Source organism: Plectropomus leopardus, chromosome 12 (assembly GCF_008729295.1).
Source record: "Plectropomus leopardus isolate mb chromosome 12, YSFRI_Pleo_2.0, whole genome shotgun sequence".
NCBI lineage: Eukaryota > Metazoa > Chordata > Actinopteri > Perciformes > Serranidae > Plectropomus > Plectropomus leopardus.
Window position 1 is genome coordinate 17,357,406 of NC_056474.1, and position 18,938 is coordinate 17,376,343.

At 38.3% G+C, this 18,938-nt stretch overlaps 1 protein-coding gene across 1 annotated transcript; it reads right to left on the reverse strand.

The window, feature by feature from the left end:
- Nucleotides 1-266: 266 nt before the first annotated feature.
- Nucleotides 267-17,358, reverse strand: sirt6 (sirtuin 6). The gene is made up of 8 exons (XM_042497721.1): nt 17,192-17,358; nt 15,641-15,768; nt 11,323-11,505; nt 6,382-6,441; nt 3,470-3,565; nt 3,304-3,384; nt 2,773-2,896; nt 267-2,613 (listed from the first exon to the last, which is right to left on the reverse strand). The coding sequence occupies exons 1-8, from the start codon at nt 17,255-17,257 to the stop codon at nt 2,296-2,298; spliced, it is 1,056 nt and encodes a 351-aa protein (XP_042353655.1). The 5' UTR covers nt 17,258-17,358; the 3' UTR covers nt 267-2,295.
- Nucleotides 17,359-18,938: the final 1,580 nt, after the last annotated feature.

An 18,938-nucleotide genomic window follows, 5' to 3' on the forward strand; every position in this document is an offset into this window, starting at 1 on the left:
TCTGGAGCACATGGTTATAAAAAATAAAAAACTTTCAAGTGCAGGTGCAGCATGTATGACCGTGTGCCCCAGATCTCTTTGTCTTGTCCTCAAAGGTCGACTCCATCTGCTTTTTTTCTCTGTGTTTTTCAAATAGAAACGCCCTCTCAGCCATTACCAAAAGGCAGATAACAAAGGTTACAGTGTTGATGGCCGTCCCTCCTTCAACACCCACACATGCCGTGCGCTGGCAGTATGGACTGTGGCTGTATCATGTATACATGCAGTGAAAGATGGTGCTATTTTATTAATGTTAAATCATTACTTAACTAGGTGACAACACATGAAGATTCAATATAACATAATACCTCATTTAAATTGTATATTTCAACTAATATTTATTAATTATGTTGTATTTTAACACATTTATAAATCCATACTGTATTACCATTACTGTGTATTACCAAGAGTAGATGGCAGTCTGCACAATCCCAGTTCTCCCAGTGAGGTCAAATTACCGGTTTTAACAAAGAAACGTCTAAAAGAATATATACATCAGTTTAAGTGTATGTTATATCTAGAATATTTCTGCTGCTTTACCCTGCTACCAGACAGCCTCTCCTGCAGGGAACTGAATTGAAACGTATCTATACTTTCTTCAGAAGGAGACTCCTTTGACAAATGCAGTGATTTTACTTTGCAGTACGCGCGAGTTTCTTGTATACCACTGCCTGAGCTGTTTAGTTCAAACTAAATCAACCGAAATAACATCCACAGCGGTACACTGATTAGCATCAGCGCCCCAATACTCCCACCTGCTGCTCACAAACTGGAGCATATGATTAATAACAGACAACTCTCAAGGCCTTTGTTAACACTGCAAGCCGTATTGCTCAGTTTCAGTTTATTGCTAAAATCCTTTTTTTGTGGCAAATATCAGATTCTAGTGTGAACTGGTCATAATCCATAACTGACCCACGTGAGCAAAAGAATAATAACAAAGACCTCACACACAGCATACTGCTGTATGGAAGTAAATATGGAGGCCATTGAAGTCAAAGTTATGGTTTCATTTAGACGCTGATGTGCAGGGATAGCCAGCGAATTCATAAAGAGATTATAACAAGATGAGGAGAAAGAGAGACAAGTATTTTGTGGAGCATATGACTGTCACGTGTGTACGGAGATGTGTGTGGATGCAGAGTTTGAGCCAGGAGAGATGGGCTTCTGATGCGAAAAGCTTCACTGAAACAGAAGCTAAAATTTAAGAATGTCAAGGACTATTTTAAGCTAAATTTATCAGCACCTCTCAAGAAGACTCTCGCAGCAAGAAAGGACACGCAAGTTCAGGTGAAATAAGAGTCATGTGAATTTTGATATGAATGTTCAGACTGAGGTTGTATTTTAAAAAAAAAAAACCAAAACAGACCCGTATCTGATTTAGGACCACATATGAAAGTGGTGAAAAACATTATTGAAAAGATCAGATTCCATGTTGTTTGTGCTGTCCACACTTTCTCGAATAAAAAAAACGTCTGAGTCACATATCTGAAAGAAATAGAATAAAATAAAATATGAATCAGACAACTTTTTGGGCCACTCTTGCCTGCAGTTTGAATGTAGCCAAAGATCACTTGGCTCGGTCAGTTTACATGTAGCAGTGTCGCCATGTAGAAACCTAAGTCAGGTCAGGTGGGAAAAAGTTTTTAGTAGGTCTTGGGAAAATATCATCTTGAACAGTCATAGTTTGACCAAAATCTGAATTTTTGGATTTGAATATGTAAGAAACACAACCAGGAAGCTACATAATTACAAAAAAAACTCTGAAAGAACAAACAAAAGTGATGGAGCTGCCCTTTAAAGACTGGTTCTCTGAGTAAGTTAAAGCCCCAAATTGGATAATATGCAAAGTTACCACTTTCTACGTCCACACTGTAGCAGGTGGAACTTTTACATCCCAGGCTGCGTATTTGTGAATGTACTTTTTAGCAAGTTGATGACTAAAAATATGGAAAAAAACCCACTTTAAGTCAAACATCCACCCCGTGTAGAGCCACGGTCTTATACTGGACACAATGACTTAGCTGATTCTGCTTAATGCTTGCTGAGTCAGTTTCACTCTGCTGTTCATCTCGGCTGTTAGGAGTGTGTCAAACATCTGGGATTAACAAAACCACTACAGTACCTGAAGGGCGTTTGCTGCAGAGGGCATGAGATGAGAAAAACCTGTCCTCTGAAACTGATTAAATCGAGAACCCTCAGTTGTAAAGTTTGTTTTTTTGGACGAGTTTGTGTTGTGAGTAAAAATACCTGAGGCTAGTTTTCTTCATTTGTCTCCCCTGGGGAGTCCGCTCTCTCCCTCTTTACCGGGATCGCCTCCTCCTTAACACTCCCATTGTCTGTCAGTGCCGTTGTGTCCCTTTTCCTCTCCTCCTTAATCACGTCCTTTTTCACCTTTTTCTCTGCTTTAACTGCACGCAGCGGTTTGACATCGGTGGTGGACTCAGAGTTGGATTTGGAGCTCTCGCAGACGATAGGACCCTCCCACTTCGGGATTTCCAATCCCAGCAGTTCCATTACCTGTTTCATGACGTCATCTACGTAACTATGGATACGCAGGTGTGCATGCTTGTCCTAAAAAAAAAAGGGGAAATTTGAACTGTGAAATGGTGAACCTGATTATGCCAGACAGGGCACACAAGCATTATCACAATTTAGCCTTTTATTGGTGCAGAGTATTTCCATTTAATGTTCCTTTTCATACGTGTCAGTTGGTGCATGAAAGACACTCACGTGTTTTGTGGGCTGGAGGTTGACAATGGCCAATTTTCCCCCTTTGCGCTTGGTGAGAAGTGGCAGGTCTCCACTGGGCTTGATCTGCATAGAGGTGCCGAGCGTCAGTGCCAGGTCTGCTCGTCTGGGGGCAAACAGTACAGAAATATGTCATACATACTGGTCACACATATTCGTCTTATTTTCCTGGAGTTAAGGGGTTAGCTGAGCTCCCAGTGCTGGCAAAAATTTGGTGGTAGGACACTGACAGCAAAGCCACAGGAAGGCAAAAGCAAATAGATCACAATATTTCATATTTTTTAGTTCACAGGACAAGTTTGAACTGTAACTTGTGTTTTTTTTTTTGTTGGTTTTTTTTTGGTTTTTTTTTACCAGGGATAAAACAGAGAAGTCACAGGAAATCAGAAAAAGATGCATGTGATGTGTGTCACTGAGTTATCAAGACGGGTGCTGAATCAAAACCAAAACCAATAATATTAAGTAATAAGAAAAACAATGGAGCTCAATCAGCTGCAGTTATATCTGTCTCACCTGCTGGCATCGTCTGCTTTGTTCAGGTCTTTGTCAGGAAGAGCATCCTCCCAGTCCAGTATGGTGCTTATCAGCTTCCCTCTGTTTAAGAATACACAGTTATAGTGATAAATGGATCATGGTGCCCCCCTGCTTATTTCAAAATGCAGGTGATAGCAAGTGTTACCTGCAGGCTCTGAGTCCTCTGGATCGCACCACATCACAGTAACGCCCTGTCGGTTTCAGTCCCATCACACCGATCACTTTCTCTCTGACGTACTGCCTGAAAAAGATGGTGACACTTTACTTGAAGGTTTGTGCTAAAGACTGACATGACACCTGCCGTTAACATTAAAGAGTCTTAATGAATATTTATGAGTGTTGTCATTAAAACTGGGGAAGGCCGTTTAATTTTGGGCAAAATTCCCACAACTAACTTTCAGCATATTGTATTCTTTTTTCAGGCTTTAGAAAATTCAGCCAATGATGGGAGACTTTGGCCAATCACAGGTCATTTCAGAGAGAGAGAGAGAGGGCGTTTCTTTTGGCTGTTCTACAAATGCAGATGCGCGTACGCCTCCACTGCAACGTAACCAAAAAAAGATGCCACACGTGCCTAACAGAAAGTTTGACAATAAACAAAATAAAACACGAGTTAATATCCTCAAAGCGATTTTGAGATGGAGAGAAAATGTAACAGTTGCTAATCCTTTAGCCTGTTAACCAGAACACAGGGTTCCTACAGCTTAAGGCAAATTTATTCTAACGCTTTAAGACTTTTTTAATGCCACTTTATTTGATAAATGTCGAAATTTAAGACCATTTTTAGTTTAGTTAAGAAAAATTTTGCCCAAACTTTTATTCTAACATTTAGTGAAAAAGTTAGATCTGGTTAGAATTTGGAAATAACTTGTATTTATTGGTGATTTTTATTACCTATTATATGTATCACTCTGTATGTGGGACTATTCCTCTGCTCTAATATCCATGTTTAAGAGTTAAAGAAGAGGGACTCAGTACTTTTTTGTTTGTTTGTTTTTTTTAGTAGATGTTATCAATTATTTTGAGATTTTCCAATGCAAGACTTTTTAAGGATCCACTGGAATCCTGCAGAAGCATGAGGCCGACGGCTGCAGGCAATTCAAGTTCATGTAGCTAGCTAGAGCCCAGCCCTCCACCTCTGTCCTCACGGTGTGCCGGTGTCGGTTGATTGGTTGATGCTGCTGGTCGCTGTATATGTGGATGTCACACACAGACACACACACACACACACACACACACACACACACAAACACACTCACACACACTCACATTGACTGACTAATTGGCGCTGGTTATTTATTCTATTGTGGTATATTTATAATGAACACAGTCCAGCTGATAATCGTTTTATGTTTCGTTTCATCATTACTACAAATGCAACCGTACCCAGTGACTCACTATCACTATCCTCATTCATATTTTATGAAGCTACAAGTTATATTCAGCTACCAAACAAGCCTGAAAAGCTGAAAATCAGAACGGAAGTACAGAAAGTCTTTGATAAAGAGATGATAGATACTCTGACTTGTCTAGCTGCATTGGTGTGAACCAGAAGGATTTTAGAACGTTGCAGACCGGCACTTTGCAAGCAGTTGCATGTTTTAAGTCATCTCATTGCACATCTTTAGCCTAAATTGGGCTTCAGACCCTGGCCAGCCTGCTGTGACCACTGACTTTGACTTGCTACAGCCGTCGACTGACAGTCTGCCTCAGAAGCTGCTGCCCGCTCCCTCCAGGCAAAACAACCCATAAACGAAAGGAGCGTATTGTGTGGTAGCGAGCTCATTTTGTCTCATTTGTGGTCTGACAAGAGAGAAAGACAGAAGGAGCAGCAAACGGAGGTGCTGCATGAGGCTCTACAATGAAATAAAATTGAATAAAACAATGTATGGGAAACACTGGCTAACTGCATGAATCATCCTCACAGAGAGAGAGGCGAGAGCCGCAGGAGGAGGAGGGTGTTTTTCTCATTTCTGATGGTTTTTTTTGGCCTTTCTAGGAAACTGCCTGCCCCTGCTTTAAGTTTCATTTAGTCAATTATGTCTTTTTTAATGTAAAGTCAAACGGGATGCCTTTTTGATGACAACTTTCCATTAACCAAGACAACATAACCGGTCATGAACATGCCAAAGCAGGCCTAATATCAAACTTAAAAACTATAAAGCTAAATTAAGAACTATTAAGCTCTATGTGTTAACATTACATTAAACTGTCACATGCGGTTGGTTTTGACATTAACCGACATGAGACGTTAGAATTGTGTTATGAATAATTTCCTTGACCTCAGCAACAGGTGTACAATTCAGACTAGCTATTACATTGTCATTAACTGTAATTATGATATATGCACAATATACAGATAATAATAGTGGCATCTCGGTCCTTTGCACACCTCCTCAAATAAAATGCTACTCAGAAGCACCACACCAAGGTCAACTTACACACATAACTTCATACACATGATAATATACTCAGTGACCAGAAAACCTTTGACTCCAGACAGCTTTCTTCAACACATAGGCTGAACATAACGCTGGAAATAATCTTTAAGGATGTCAGTGGCAACATGAAGCTGCTGTAAACATTATGTACATATATGCCTCTGTTCTACTTTATCCCAAAGGTAATCTATTCAGACGAGAGCTGAAATCTCTGCAGGTCACTGGTGTTAAATGAAGTCGTCATATTCCTGGAATCATTCGAGGATAATGGGCGCTCTTTGAAAGGATGCAAAAGCCCACTGGAAATATCCATTTGATTAAGATGATGCAGCTGGTCAACAACAAAGGACCCACGAGTAGAGAGCACTCACGTGTGCAGAGAAAACACTTCAGATGCAATTACACTAGCGGGTTTTACCTTCATCACACGCAGGAGCCTCCTGATTCACTGCATGCTTTATATACTGTGTTGCAGCCACATGGTTTGTTTTACAGAACAGGCATGCCAGATAAAGAAACCTCAGTGAAAGACAGTAGCTTGTAAAGATGGGCATCATCAAAGAGTTTCAAGATCAAAATGTGAGTGTTTGCTGCGTGAATATGAGTGCGCACATACCTGCCACACTTCTCACACTCCTCCACAAACATGTTTCCATGAAGCTCTGACAACAGATCCCTGAGAGAAAGATCAGAAAGATGACAATAGGGTTGAGCGACATGGACAAAATCAAATATCACAACATTTATGGCTAAATACCTCAATATTGATACTGCGCCAATATTGTAGGGTTGACAGCTGGTAGCCTCACAGAATATTTACACAATGAGATTTTTCATCAATAACTATTAGTAACGTGGATATAAAGACTAAATGGGTAAAGGAAAAATAATTGAGCAGCTAGAGCAGTCTGGTGAGTACAGAAAATTGCATCAATTTACCGTAATGCAGTAGGAAAAGACGACGGTTAGAGTAATCCCTTTTTTTCCCAAATTGTGTTTTCTTTCTGAATTTTTCTTAATTCAGTGTTGTTGTTTTTTTTTAAACAATATTTTTATTAAGGGGTTTCCAATTATAACGGAAATTAAATATAAATAAAATACTCAACCAGCAAATATGATATAGTAAAGTTATAATGCACAGAAATGAAGATCACACGGGCTATTACAGTTCATAATCTTGTTTCCAGTTGCCCCGCACCTACTATGGTCTTTGGTATTATTGATCATTATCAACATTTTGTTGCAAAACGTCCATGAAGCTCCCGGAGAGATTTTTAGAAACTGACAGCTTTTCTTAAATAATATATGTCTGTTTCTTCATAGCAAAGACTGACACTGACTCTCAATATCTTGATAAATTCTCAATATTTTGCTTTATACTTGTTTTGTTCTCATGTTTCCATCCTACTGAGTTTAGCTTTTACTGATTGGAGCACATTTTGTCATCAAAAGTGTGTTTAATCATGTGTGAATAAAATGTCAACAACTCAATAAGAAAATATTCAAAATGTAATTAATATTGGTGCATTTAATCCGACATTACGGTGTTCTGTTTTTTAATTGATCAAAGAAAGTGTGTCAATAAAACAGAGCACTCCATCATTCAGTAAAAGAAAGTGCTTCACATCTGAGCTTCATTATGCTTTGCTCTAAATTTAAATGTTTTTAATTCCTCCGTTTTTTGGACGATTTGGTGTCTATTCCACATGACAACAGAGTCCAACAATAATGTTCGTTATCAGGTTTTTTTCAAGGCAACCAGGCATCTAAGAATAATTTAACATCCCACATAATTTTGTGGGATTTACTATTTTATTAAGAACGCAGCTGACATGTTTTACACTTCCTGTGAATATAATCCAATCGACCGTGGGGGTATTCCAGAAAGCAGGTTATGTGAAAACTCAAAGTATGTTAAACCTGAGACGAGGGAAACTCTGTGTTATCCGTTCCAGGAAGAGAGTTAAGTCAAACTCTGAGTCAATCACCATGGTAACTGACTCTGTGAGCATAACCTGCTCGCTGGCAGGTTTTCTAGAAGAAGACTTTCTACCTGTCTCCTCCCACCTGAAGCAAACTGTCAGACACGGATTGTCCGTACGTTTGCAATCCGATCGATATCGAAGCAGAATTATTACGCGTCATCGAGAGAGGATTTTCAGATCTCGATTGGATGTGCTCTTTTATTTTCTGATGAATATTATTAATATATATATATCCAACGGGCTAACATACCAACATAAAATAAAAGAAATAAACAACATCAATGATCAAATATCAGTTAGATAATTGAAATACCATTCCCACATATGCACCACAATCTAATACACAATCATCTTAGTAATTCTCAGTCCCATAAAGACAGTTAATAATGTGTTCACGGTGTGTGCTTCATATCAATATCAATTTTTAATTTACTCAGCAGGATATTTGGCTCGAGGACATATTTGTGTTTAAACAGCATTCTGTTGGGGGTTTAAATGACTACATGTTGAAATAGCCACTGAATGAATATTTACGTTGTTTAACGTCAAATATGAATAATACCAAAGTGAGGCCGATCTACAATCATGGCTGAGTGAAATATGCCTTACCTTTATGAATGATGCTTTTATATTTCATTTTCAGTTGCTTCCAAGTGCATTTTCCCTGTGGGATTGCACCTCAATGAAAGTCAAATTTATTCAATCCATCACTTTTTCAGATGTATACTACAATTTTAATAAAGTGTGGTTAATGTTAAATCAATGGACACGTGCATTCAAACTTACGCATTAACACAAATGACACGCAGCGATTTTCTCCCATGCAGCTTTTCTCTCCTTAGCTGCTGCAACGGTTTTCTTCCTAAATACGTGCTCATATTTGCCGTAGGCAGCATGAGGACCTCTAGTTCCAATGGGGTAAAGTAGTGCACTAGAATAAAGGGCTCTGGGGTGAAGCAGCCTGGTTTCTGTTTCTCAGCAGTTGCCATGGTGAATCGAGGTATCGGGGCTCCATTGATGATGGCTTCTTATTGAAGTTGTGCGCTGAACTCAGGGTGAACAGACTCAGAGTTGACTGAACTATTTCAGATAAGCTGTTCAGGAACCAGAAACTTAGAGTTTCCCATCTCGGAGGAAGTCAACTCAGAGTTCAGGGTTAGACTCAGAGTACGTTGAACCTGCTTTCTGGAATACCCCCCATATGTCCATATACCTGTAAATATTTACAAATGTGTTGAGGCTTTGAAAAATGTTTGGAGGCGTCATGTTAATTTCTACGTTCCACCTGTCATCTCCAAAGATTAGTGCCAACCAGTTTGCTTTACCAATTCGTCTGCAGCCGCAATGATTTCCTCACAGAACTAACATTATGCTAACTAATGGAGGGTAGAGAGAGAAATGGCTTCCAGGGAAAGCAAGTTATCCAGTGAAGCAGGGTGCATGTTGCCAATGTAAAATTCTTGGCCTTGAGTTTGTCCAATATGTTTTGATACTTCAGAGTCTAACCAAATGTTTTCCACTGCACTGGACATTATTTGAAGATACTTGAGCAGCATTTAAAGAGCTTCTCATAGCTGGCGCCGTTACAGCTGTTATCACAAAGCCGCAGCTTCGTATTTAAAAACAGTGACTCGCAACGAGCTGAACATGCAACAAACTGGCGTAAAACAATACGCTTATCTCAAACAGCCTACAATGTAAAATTAAAATATTGTAATTTTTTTAACTAACTATAATGTGTCTGTTCCCTCTACAATAAAGAATTTGCTGCATTTCTTTATAAGTTAACTTTTCCTCTAAATAAGTTCATCACGTCCACTTCTGACTTCGTCTCTCTCCTCTCTGCTTCAAAAGCAAATCATACGGCAAAAGGTGAAAGGAGAATTACAGTAGTCATTATTTCATCATAACAATGTGTAATCTTATTATTTCCATGTAAAATTAGTGTAAATATTTCTTGTTTTCAACTTTGGAGTTTTGTATCTTGTTTATTACTATTCATGTTGTTCCTTTGCTTTATCCTGCACATACCTGCTTTGATGTCCCTTTTCTGCTGTAACAATGCAAATTTCCCTGTTGTGGGACGATAAATATCTTATCACTTAGTGTAAGCGTGAGGTGATTTGCATGTATCAGCATCTCAATTTTGTTTCTCGATACAACCGACCTAAGTTTGACCAAGTTCCTGAGATGAAAAAAGCACGACTGAGACAGTGCCCTAACGTAAGTATCATGTAATGACGCCAAGATTACACAGACTGGATTGACGGGAAGATGATAGGGTAACGAGGTTCTGCTTGATTGTTGAATGGAGGTTTCAGGGGCAGTAATCAAAGCTTCAGTTTTATCTGCAATTTACAGCAGAAAATTACTCGCCATCCAGCTCTGAATGGCATTTAAACCGATTTCCACAGGTGTGGGCCAACTGATCCCCTGTGAGTGTGTTTCTCAGCGTGTAAAAAGAAGAAAACAAAAGGCATAAGAAACACAGTAAAATCAGTCCTCTGATTTTACTCCTCTATCCACTAATTAGAAAGTAATTTACACAATATACTGATCTTATCAGTGACCCATTGATAAGGTCAGACCCATCAACCCTTTAGCCTTGCAGCTTTTATAAATCATTAAAACTGCTCTGCAACATATACTCTTACACCCTGCTGTAACTAGACTGTATCACAAGTAGGTCTTTTATGATACCTTATAGCATGACATGCCTTGCTATCTCATCATTCGATCCCTCGATCGATAGACTTTGCAGATTAAATATCAGGTAAACCTTTTTCTGTTGAGTATTTCTTCAATGTTACCTTCGTTCTCTGACAGAGTAACTTTTTCAGAGCCCCGGAGCCTAAATGAGCAGATGTCATTTCTGATGTACTTGACATGTAGTGATACGTGGTAATCATCTCTCTACTCATGGAGCTCTTGTGTTCTCTTTTGATGAAGGTCCAGAGGGACCGAAATGCTGGTGTAACTAATAAATTGTAATGCTGAGACCGAGCAGTGTTCAGGATCTTCTTTTTAAGACTCAAGTGAGTCCAGCGCACCTGCATCTGAGATAGTAAGATGTGCTAATATCTTCCTTTAATCAAACAAAAATGTAATGTCTCTAGCTGCTCGAAATTGAAATTAATTAATCAATTTGTTGCTTTTCTTAATCTTAACATAGTGAACTGAGTATCTTTGGGTTTTGGACTGTTTTTTAGAGAAACAAGATGTGATGACATAAGCTTGTGTTCTAGCACATTGTGATGGGCAATTTTTCAGTTTTCTGAAGTTTTATTAGCATCATTAGAATTACTAACCAGCAGCTTAATAAATCATGAAAATAATTGTTAGCAGCCCACAGTGTTATATCTATTCTGCAGCCCCAATGTAGGTAAAAAACAATTATTACTTAGTGAGCGTGGATCAGTACGTTATCTCAATGTAATGTCTCGTAGAATTTAAAGCACTAAGAGTTGTAGCTTGAGTTCGCTACTTAGTGTGTAAAACGCTTGATGCGTGTACATCACCTGTAGCGTGAGGTGTACACAACAAGAGTTTTACAGGAGGCAGGGTCGAGTTACCTGGGGAAGCCTGATCGCACATGTAGGCCATCCACGTTCTGGCTGATGAGATACTTGAGGTAGCCGGCCCTCTGCAGTCCCAAGAGGGCCATGTGAGTCAGACTTGGTCGGGCATCTTCAAATGTGGTGTCAAAGTGGGGTGACTCACCCTTTTCTTCTAACGTCCACACACCCTTCGGACCCCTGAAGGAGAATATAGAGATGAAGTGACTGGTAGTAGTGATATATCAGGACTGGACAGGCTGTAGTGCAGAGGGTGCAGCGGGGGCATTATGTGTCTTTTGGTGTGTGGTTTTGTGTTCTTTGTTGAGTATTAAAAGGTTCAGTGTGTGGGATTTAGGGGGATGTATTGGCAGAAACTTGGTGCTCCAGGGATGAAGTTTACTGTCGCCAACATGGAAGTTAATGTCAAAAAAGCCTATGGGATTTTTCCACTCAGTTTTGGATTACTGTAGAAAATAAGCTCCGTGGCAAACAAACATTTTTGACGATAACACTTTTTTTTTGGCAAGACAATCCTCTCAGATGAACAACACTTTTAGTATTTTTGATGCCTAAAAGCAATCAACAGAGGTAAAAAGCTAATGTTAAGCTATAAACTAATTACACAACGGTTGTACAACTTAATATTGCCGCCACAACTAGGCTGCAAAGCGAGATGATGTTTTGTAGTCTCATTTAACTGCTTTTTAGCAACCACCTTCTTTAAGACACGTAAAAACGTCAAAGTTCACGAATGGGGGATTTACCGACTAGCGTCACGACGGTCATCCGTATTCCCTTGTTGAATGACGATTACTAACTGGCCGTTTCCTCTTTGCAGTGTGTTCAAGGGCAACCTTTTGACCAAGTGAGGTGACGTGAGGCAGTCCACTTTGCCGCCAGTTTGGTGTTTCTGGGCTTTTTAGTTATCCGAGGAAAAAAAAAGAGCTAGTGGCCCATCGCCAACATGCCAAACAGCATTAGAGAAGAATTGTTTAATTCAGCGTTTTTACCAGCCCTATTGTTTTTGAGAGGAAGCGACCTCTGCGGATAACTCAGCTGATCTCCTGAATAATAAGAATTCCAATCTGAAGAAGTTTCAGCTGGTGGCAATCTTCAGTCGTTCGCTGCTAGATGTTACTAAATCCTGCTAAATCGAGGACACTGGACCCTTTAGAATCTGATGAGAAGATTTCTGCAAAGATTGTGTACCAAGTTGACAATGTGCTGTCAAATGCTGCAAATCTGAGCTCACTGGAGGACCACGTAAAAAACACTGTAAAAAAATTAGGTCACTGCACAGAAAAAAAAAGGAGAAAGTAGACTTCACAAAAATATCAGTCTAAATTACCTGCTTACAGTGACAAGTTTCAAACTAAAAAGGTGAAAAATCTGTTATTCGATCGATCTGTCTGATCCATGCTTCTTTGAAAACCTGTCGGTTGTTGGCGTCTGAATGAGGGATGAACGCAGGGGTCCAATCAGTCGTGCTGCCGTCAAACACCCTGACCGTTGTCAAGTTACTTCAAGGATTCACGACTTATCTTTATGCATCAGCTGACTTTGAATCCTCCTGTGAATCCTCAAACGCAGCCTCAACAGCCTGACCTCTCAACACCAATATGATTTATCTCCCCTTTGCCAAAGGCCAGTTCAAAGATGGAGCGCCATTAACAGAAAGCTGCGTATGTCATTTATTACATGCTTATCACCATGAGAAAGATGCTGCGGGAGATGAAAGCCACATAAGATCTGTAAAGCTGGTATATTCACACGTTCTGGTGTAGTGAGGCTGAGCTTCTTACTAAGCGCAGGTTTGTTTGTGTGTGTGTGTGTCAATGTGTGTGTGTCTGGCAGCAGAGGGAATATAGTTTGTTTACATTGAAACCTTGAAATTAATGATATTGCGGTGCAAGGTCGAATCTACCTGACTGACAGGCAGGCCAATCAAATATTAATTCGTGTGCACAGCGAACATCTCCAGGCATCTATATATGAACTCTCCCGGGAAACGTCTGTCATTCACGTCAGAATGAACTCAGCTGATGTCTTTCAGAGTAAATTTTTTATCTTAAGTGCCAGATCTTAGCTATTAAGGCAAATTACATGTTTGCACTGTATCAAAGGAAATTGTTGCACTATAATAAAAGAACACAGAATGAACCTGGTTTTGTTTTGGTCTGTGTTCCTGTTTGTTGACCTGGCTCTGAGAGATAATAAGCAAGTACCGCCCTCATCTGCTCACACAGTGGTACTACAGGAGAGAGGAGAAGGCAAAGAAACTGCAGATTATGTCAACCAGAAATGAAAAAAAAAAAAAAAAGTTTTCAAGCAAAATGATTCTGTTTCTGGCCTGGACTCATTTGTTCTAAGTATTTTACTGCTGGAAATATTGTCTTTTCATAAAACTTGGTTTTCTATGCAGAAAGACACAAATACTTTGAAAAAGGTGCTAAATGACCAGAGAAAAATGATAAAAAAAAAAAGGTGTTTGCCTTTGCGCAAGACTACAACTACCACAATGCACTGCGTTTCATTAGACTAATAAACGCTGGTGGGTGATGTTCATGTGAGCTCGCCAGTTTTGAGACAAAAGACAACTATCTGTAGTTTGTGCAAAAACCATAAAGCCAGTGAAAATCCAACACTTTTTTGCACAGATTAGGTACTGGTAAGATGGGGGAAGCTTACTGTAATTCATTACACATACCTACTACAAAACTACTACGACTAAAATAAGTTTATAGTTTTATAGTTAGTCCTTGTCCACGTGTTATCCCCCTCTGCCCTAAAACCTGAAATGGCACTACTCAGTGAAGAGTCTTTTCTTGTACTTCCAATTTCTGATCAGGTGATTGTCGTCTGGCCTCAGCACTTACAGAAACAGGACTGTTTCCAGAACGGCTGCTGTAATCTAGAACCGTCTGGCCTTGAGCTGCCAGAAACACTTTTGAAAATTGTCAATTTCATGAGATTGCTCTGTTAATTCACCACCACTGTGACTTCAAACTGAATTAATTGGGTGTTCATAACAAGCTACATGATTGATATACTACTGTGTTATATTTCTACTCTTTTTCATGTTTAACTTCTTTGTTTCAAAGAACATCTGCATGAACATAACAGAGCCAAATACAAATTAAAATTGTAATTTTTTATAATAAAAAGCAATATTTATCTGCATCCCTTATTACACGAGCTCTGCGAGTGGTCAGAGGCAGGTGTAGATTTTGTCGGTACGTATGAAAAGATCAGAGCTACTAAAAAAGTGCTAAATGCCAGAACACACATAATGTTCCTTCTGCTAACACTTAACACACAAATGAGCTCTGCTCACATTTCATGAATGACACCCAGTGTTCGTAGCTTTTGCACTGGCTGTCGCAGTAAGAAATATTAGAGCTGCAATGATTAGTCGATTAATCGAGAAATCCATCAATAGAAAAGTAACGGGCAACTATCGTAAACATTAAAGCTACAGCTGCAACTAATGATTAACTTAATTGTTGATTAATTTGTTGATTATTTTCTCCATTAATAAATTAATTTTTTTGGTTTATAAAATGTCAGAAAATGTTGAAAGATGGTGACCAGTTTTTCCCAAAGCCCAAGATGATGTCCTCAAATAAACGTCTTTTTTTGTCCACAATCCAAAGATATTTAGTTTACTGTCAAAGTCACAAAAAAGTAGAAAATATTCATTATTAATTGTAGAAAAATTACTCACACTGGTTAATGGATTATCATATATTAACTTAAAAGATGACATTAATTGATAAATCATTGCAGCTCAAATTAAATATTTTCTTTTTTTCCTTTTTTTAAGCAGAAAAGCCAAACATTTGCTGTTTCTATGATTCCTAAATGTGAGAATTTGATGCTTGTCTGTAACAAACATGATTACCTGATTGGCTCTGTATTTTTTTCTGTGGCTTGGATGAAACAAACATTTTGAGGTACTCACGTTGGGCTCTGGGAAATTACATGGGGCATGTTTTACTATTTTCTGACATTTTATTGATAAAACAATCGATCGAGAAAATACTGGGTAGGTTAATTGACGGTAAAAATAACCGTTAGTTGCAGCTCTAAGAAATATGTCGGCTAAATGCACATAAAAAGGCATAAAAAGGCAAAAGTGACACTGCATGTATTCACATAAAGAAAGTTTTGCTGGTATTCCAAAACAGTAAGTGAATTAGGTGCCTTGTTTATAAATTAATGATTGCCTTGCTCATCATGATCAAGAACAAGAAACAAAACTTGAAAGAGAAAAATTGCGTTTGTGAAAAATGCTAAAGGAAGAATGGAGCTGTAATGACTGTTTGTGCCTCACCTGAAGTCAGGGATGCCGGCTGAGGTGCTGATTCCTGCTCCAGAGTGGACGACAAAGTACTCCGATTCTTTTATCAACTGAGCGAGCATCTCCGCCTTCACCCTCAGCTCCTCAGGACTGTCGAACTCCTGCCGCGGAGCAGAAAACATCAGGTTTTAAAAACAGCTGGGTAATAATGGCACAATCAAACATCACATTAGTGATAACCGTAGCTAAATATGAATATTATCTTGAAATGACGAGGGATTGATAAGGTATACTACAGTACTTTATCTGCACAGGAATGAGTTTAATGTGGGTATGATGGCAATGAAGGAGGAGAGATTCCCTGTTGTTTTCACACAGTTTAAACTGAAGCCAAAAGAGACCAAAACATTAATCATGTGACAACCATGCAGCTTGTAAAAGAAAAGTTCACAATGTTACAATTACAAACATTCAGGTTAGTTTTATATTTCAGTTTTCTAATGATATTTATTTTGCTGTGAGAAAAACTATTTAAATTTAAAGTGTTGCAATAAATTACAAATCCTGTAATAAAAGACAATCTGCAGCACTCACATTTGCATCTGTAGGTATCACCACTTACTCTGATAATCGACATTTGGATCAAATTTGCATTCACAATGAAAAGGGAAATCTCTCTCTCAATATTTAGGATTTAGAATACAACAAACTTCAACACAAAACTTTGTTTAAATGGCTTAAGCAAATGTTTAATCAAAACTGAAACTTTCATACAGCAAATTCCCAGCAACTCTTTTTATAAAGTGAAGTGAAAATTTAATTTAAAAAGATGAATAAATACAAAATAGCTCCATAGGGTTTCACAAATTAAAAGTACCTCCCATGCTGACACTTTCTTTGCATTTTTTAGTTACAATTTTATCAGCAAACACTAAAACAACATGCCAGTACAGATAAATCGGCAAAATGCCAAATATCGGTCTGATAATCGGCCAGGCCGATAATCTGTCAACCCCTACCCCATAGTGTCTCAATGTTAAGATATTGTGAGATGTTTAGACTACAGTGATACAGCTGTGTGACATGTGAAATCTACTGTTTAAAGATGAGCGATTCTTCACTTTAAAATTCCTTTTCGATGATTTGACAAAAAAAAAACCTTAAATAACACTTTGGAATTTTTTTTAACATAATGTGGAAAACTTAGTTGGAACAAGTTAACTTTTATGGGTTATCAACTTAAGGACTTTTTAAAGGTTCAGAGGGTTAATATGTGAATATGTAAAGTCAATGTAACACTGAATGAAGCCATTTTTAACACTAATGACGTTATTGCTTTTGATAGCGTTACTTCGATGTTGTTAGCTAACATTTCCGTACTTTTCTTCAGTAATGAGACGTATTCAGATTTTTTACTTCTTATTTAGTATTTAGGAATTTCTGTTTTTCTGTTTGTATGCTTGTATTTTATTTTTTCCCCAATATAAAGTCCTAAAGACCGAACATGAGTCGAGCATCCTCGGCTAACCTGCTACCAGCTGATCAGAAGCTAACAAACGTTAGCTCACGTTAGCGGTGTTTTACCTCTGGGAGTCCGCAGACTCCTTTGTCTGCATACGGTGAGAGCCCGGCAGCATAATTCACAGACATTTCTGTTGTTAATATCTGTTGTCTTTGTAAAATGTGCTGAGAAAGCTGCTCCTGTGAAGCTGAATAAAGAATAAATCCTCCTGGCGGTCTTTAATTGTGTTGTTTGGATGACGTCATCTCTGAGCGACGACGTGTGCTGCATTCAGGACAGAAAGAAAAATTGTGAAACATGTGTCCTATATTTATATATATTTATTTATTTATTTACAGTCTATGTATCAACACAGCAAGAGGCGGCAGTGACAGAAAGCTGTTCCAGTCAGACAGATTTCTGACTCTTTCAGCAGCCTTCAGTCTGTACAGGAAGAAGCACCCACATCCTGTTAGACTGGATTCCTATTTATTCACATCTTATATTATCGTTTAGCCTTTCAGTCTGTTTACAGCCTCCAGTTTCTGCATTGATGGACAGTGTAAACTTTTCAAATACTGTACAGTCGATCTGTGATTTCTGTTCATGGTTCAGCATTCATTTACATGACTTCTAATGTATATCAGCATTATATAATTTTACTGCAGTATATAAACCAGCTGAGTGATTCTGTCACTCTCAGACTACATCAATAAATCAAAGGTCAGATCAGTCAGATAGCCTGTGATCAGGGCTTCACATCTGCAAACATGTTATTTTAAGAATCCTCACATCCCACTCAGACTACTGACCACAAGTCTCTGTGTTGTTTAATCCTTAATCCGTCTTTTCCTTCCTTCTTCAGAATAATTAAAATACTACACAATAGACTCTATAGTTTATGATAGAGGTATTTGGTCTATGTGACTGCAAAACATCACCATCAGTCACAAAATCCACTCTGTTAACAGAAAAACGTTCAAATAAAACAAATAAATTCCAAATCTCTGAAATTCAACGAAAATTCAAAGTTGACTGGTGGTGCCTACATAAATGCTACATTTAAATGTGGCGACAAACGATAGGCCTACATGAGAAAAAGTAGGCTGACTTAAAGTAAAATTATTTTTAAGTGGAACTACACAAAAAACGACTTTGTTAAAGTTACAAGAAAAAATGTATTTATTTATCTCAAATCAACTCAATCTACTACAGTTTTGTCATGACATCTTTAGGGCATCAAAAAAGTCTTCACTCAGGGGCCGTTTGCTTAAGCTGTGAAAATAATTCCCAATATTCCCATGGGCCATGAACGCAACATAATGTCTTCACCATCATGGCAGTATCCTTTCCTCCGTGCTGTCAGGGAATTCCTACATTATTTAAACAAATAAAATAACCACCAACTTTGAAAACTATCATATACTGAGAGATAGATGATGCAGGACAAACGACACATTCAAATGGACATATTGCCATATATATTTATGCTACACAGCCAAAGAAGAAAGCTGAAATGTGTAAGTTTTCATTTGAAAACCAGTCTAAGTGGGTACAAATTATATCCATAAAAAAGAGAGGACATTGTCATGCTGTGAAAAAATAGTTTGTGTGGGGGAATAAATCCTTAAAGATAAGATAAACCTAGCATATATATGTATATATACGAGACATTCTAAAAATAGGCAGACATTGTTAGTAAAATCACAAGGTACTTCTTTTATTTCTTTGTGGAAATATCTGATCACTGAGGATGATTTTGTTAAAAATAAAAAAGGACTCATCTTTTTCTTCAGAAATGGAAAGAAAACATTGGGATCTGTAAATATA

Excerpts from the sequence above, each read along its gene's own strand:
- sirt6 (XM_042497721.1), bottom strand. The coding sequence starts at position 17,257 with ATGTCTGTGAATTATGCTGCCGGGCTCTCACCGTATGCAGACAAAGGA. Across the intron at positions 15,769-17,191 it reads GAGTCTGCGGACTCCCAGAG|GAGTTCGACAGTCCTGAGGA; the intron begins GTAAAACACCGC and ends GCTCCGCGGCAG. Across the intron at positions 3,566-6,381 it reads GAGTGTGAGAAGTGTGGCAG|GCAGTACGTCAGAGAGAAAG; the intron begins GTATGTGCGCAC and ends CATCTTTTTCAG.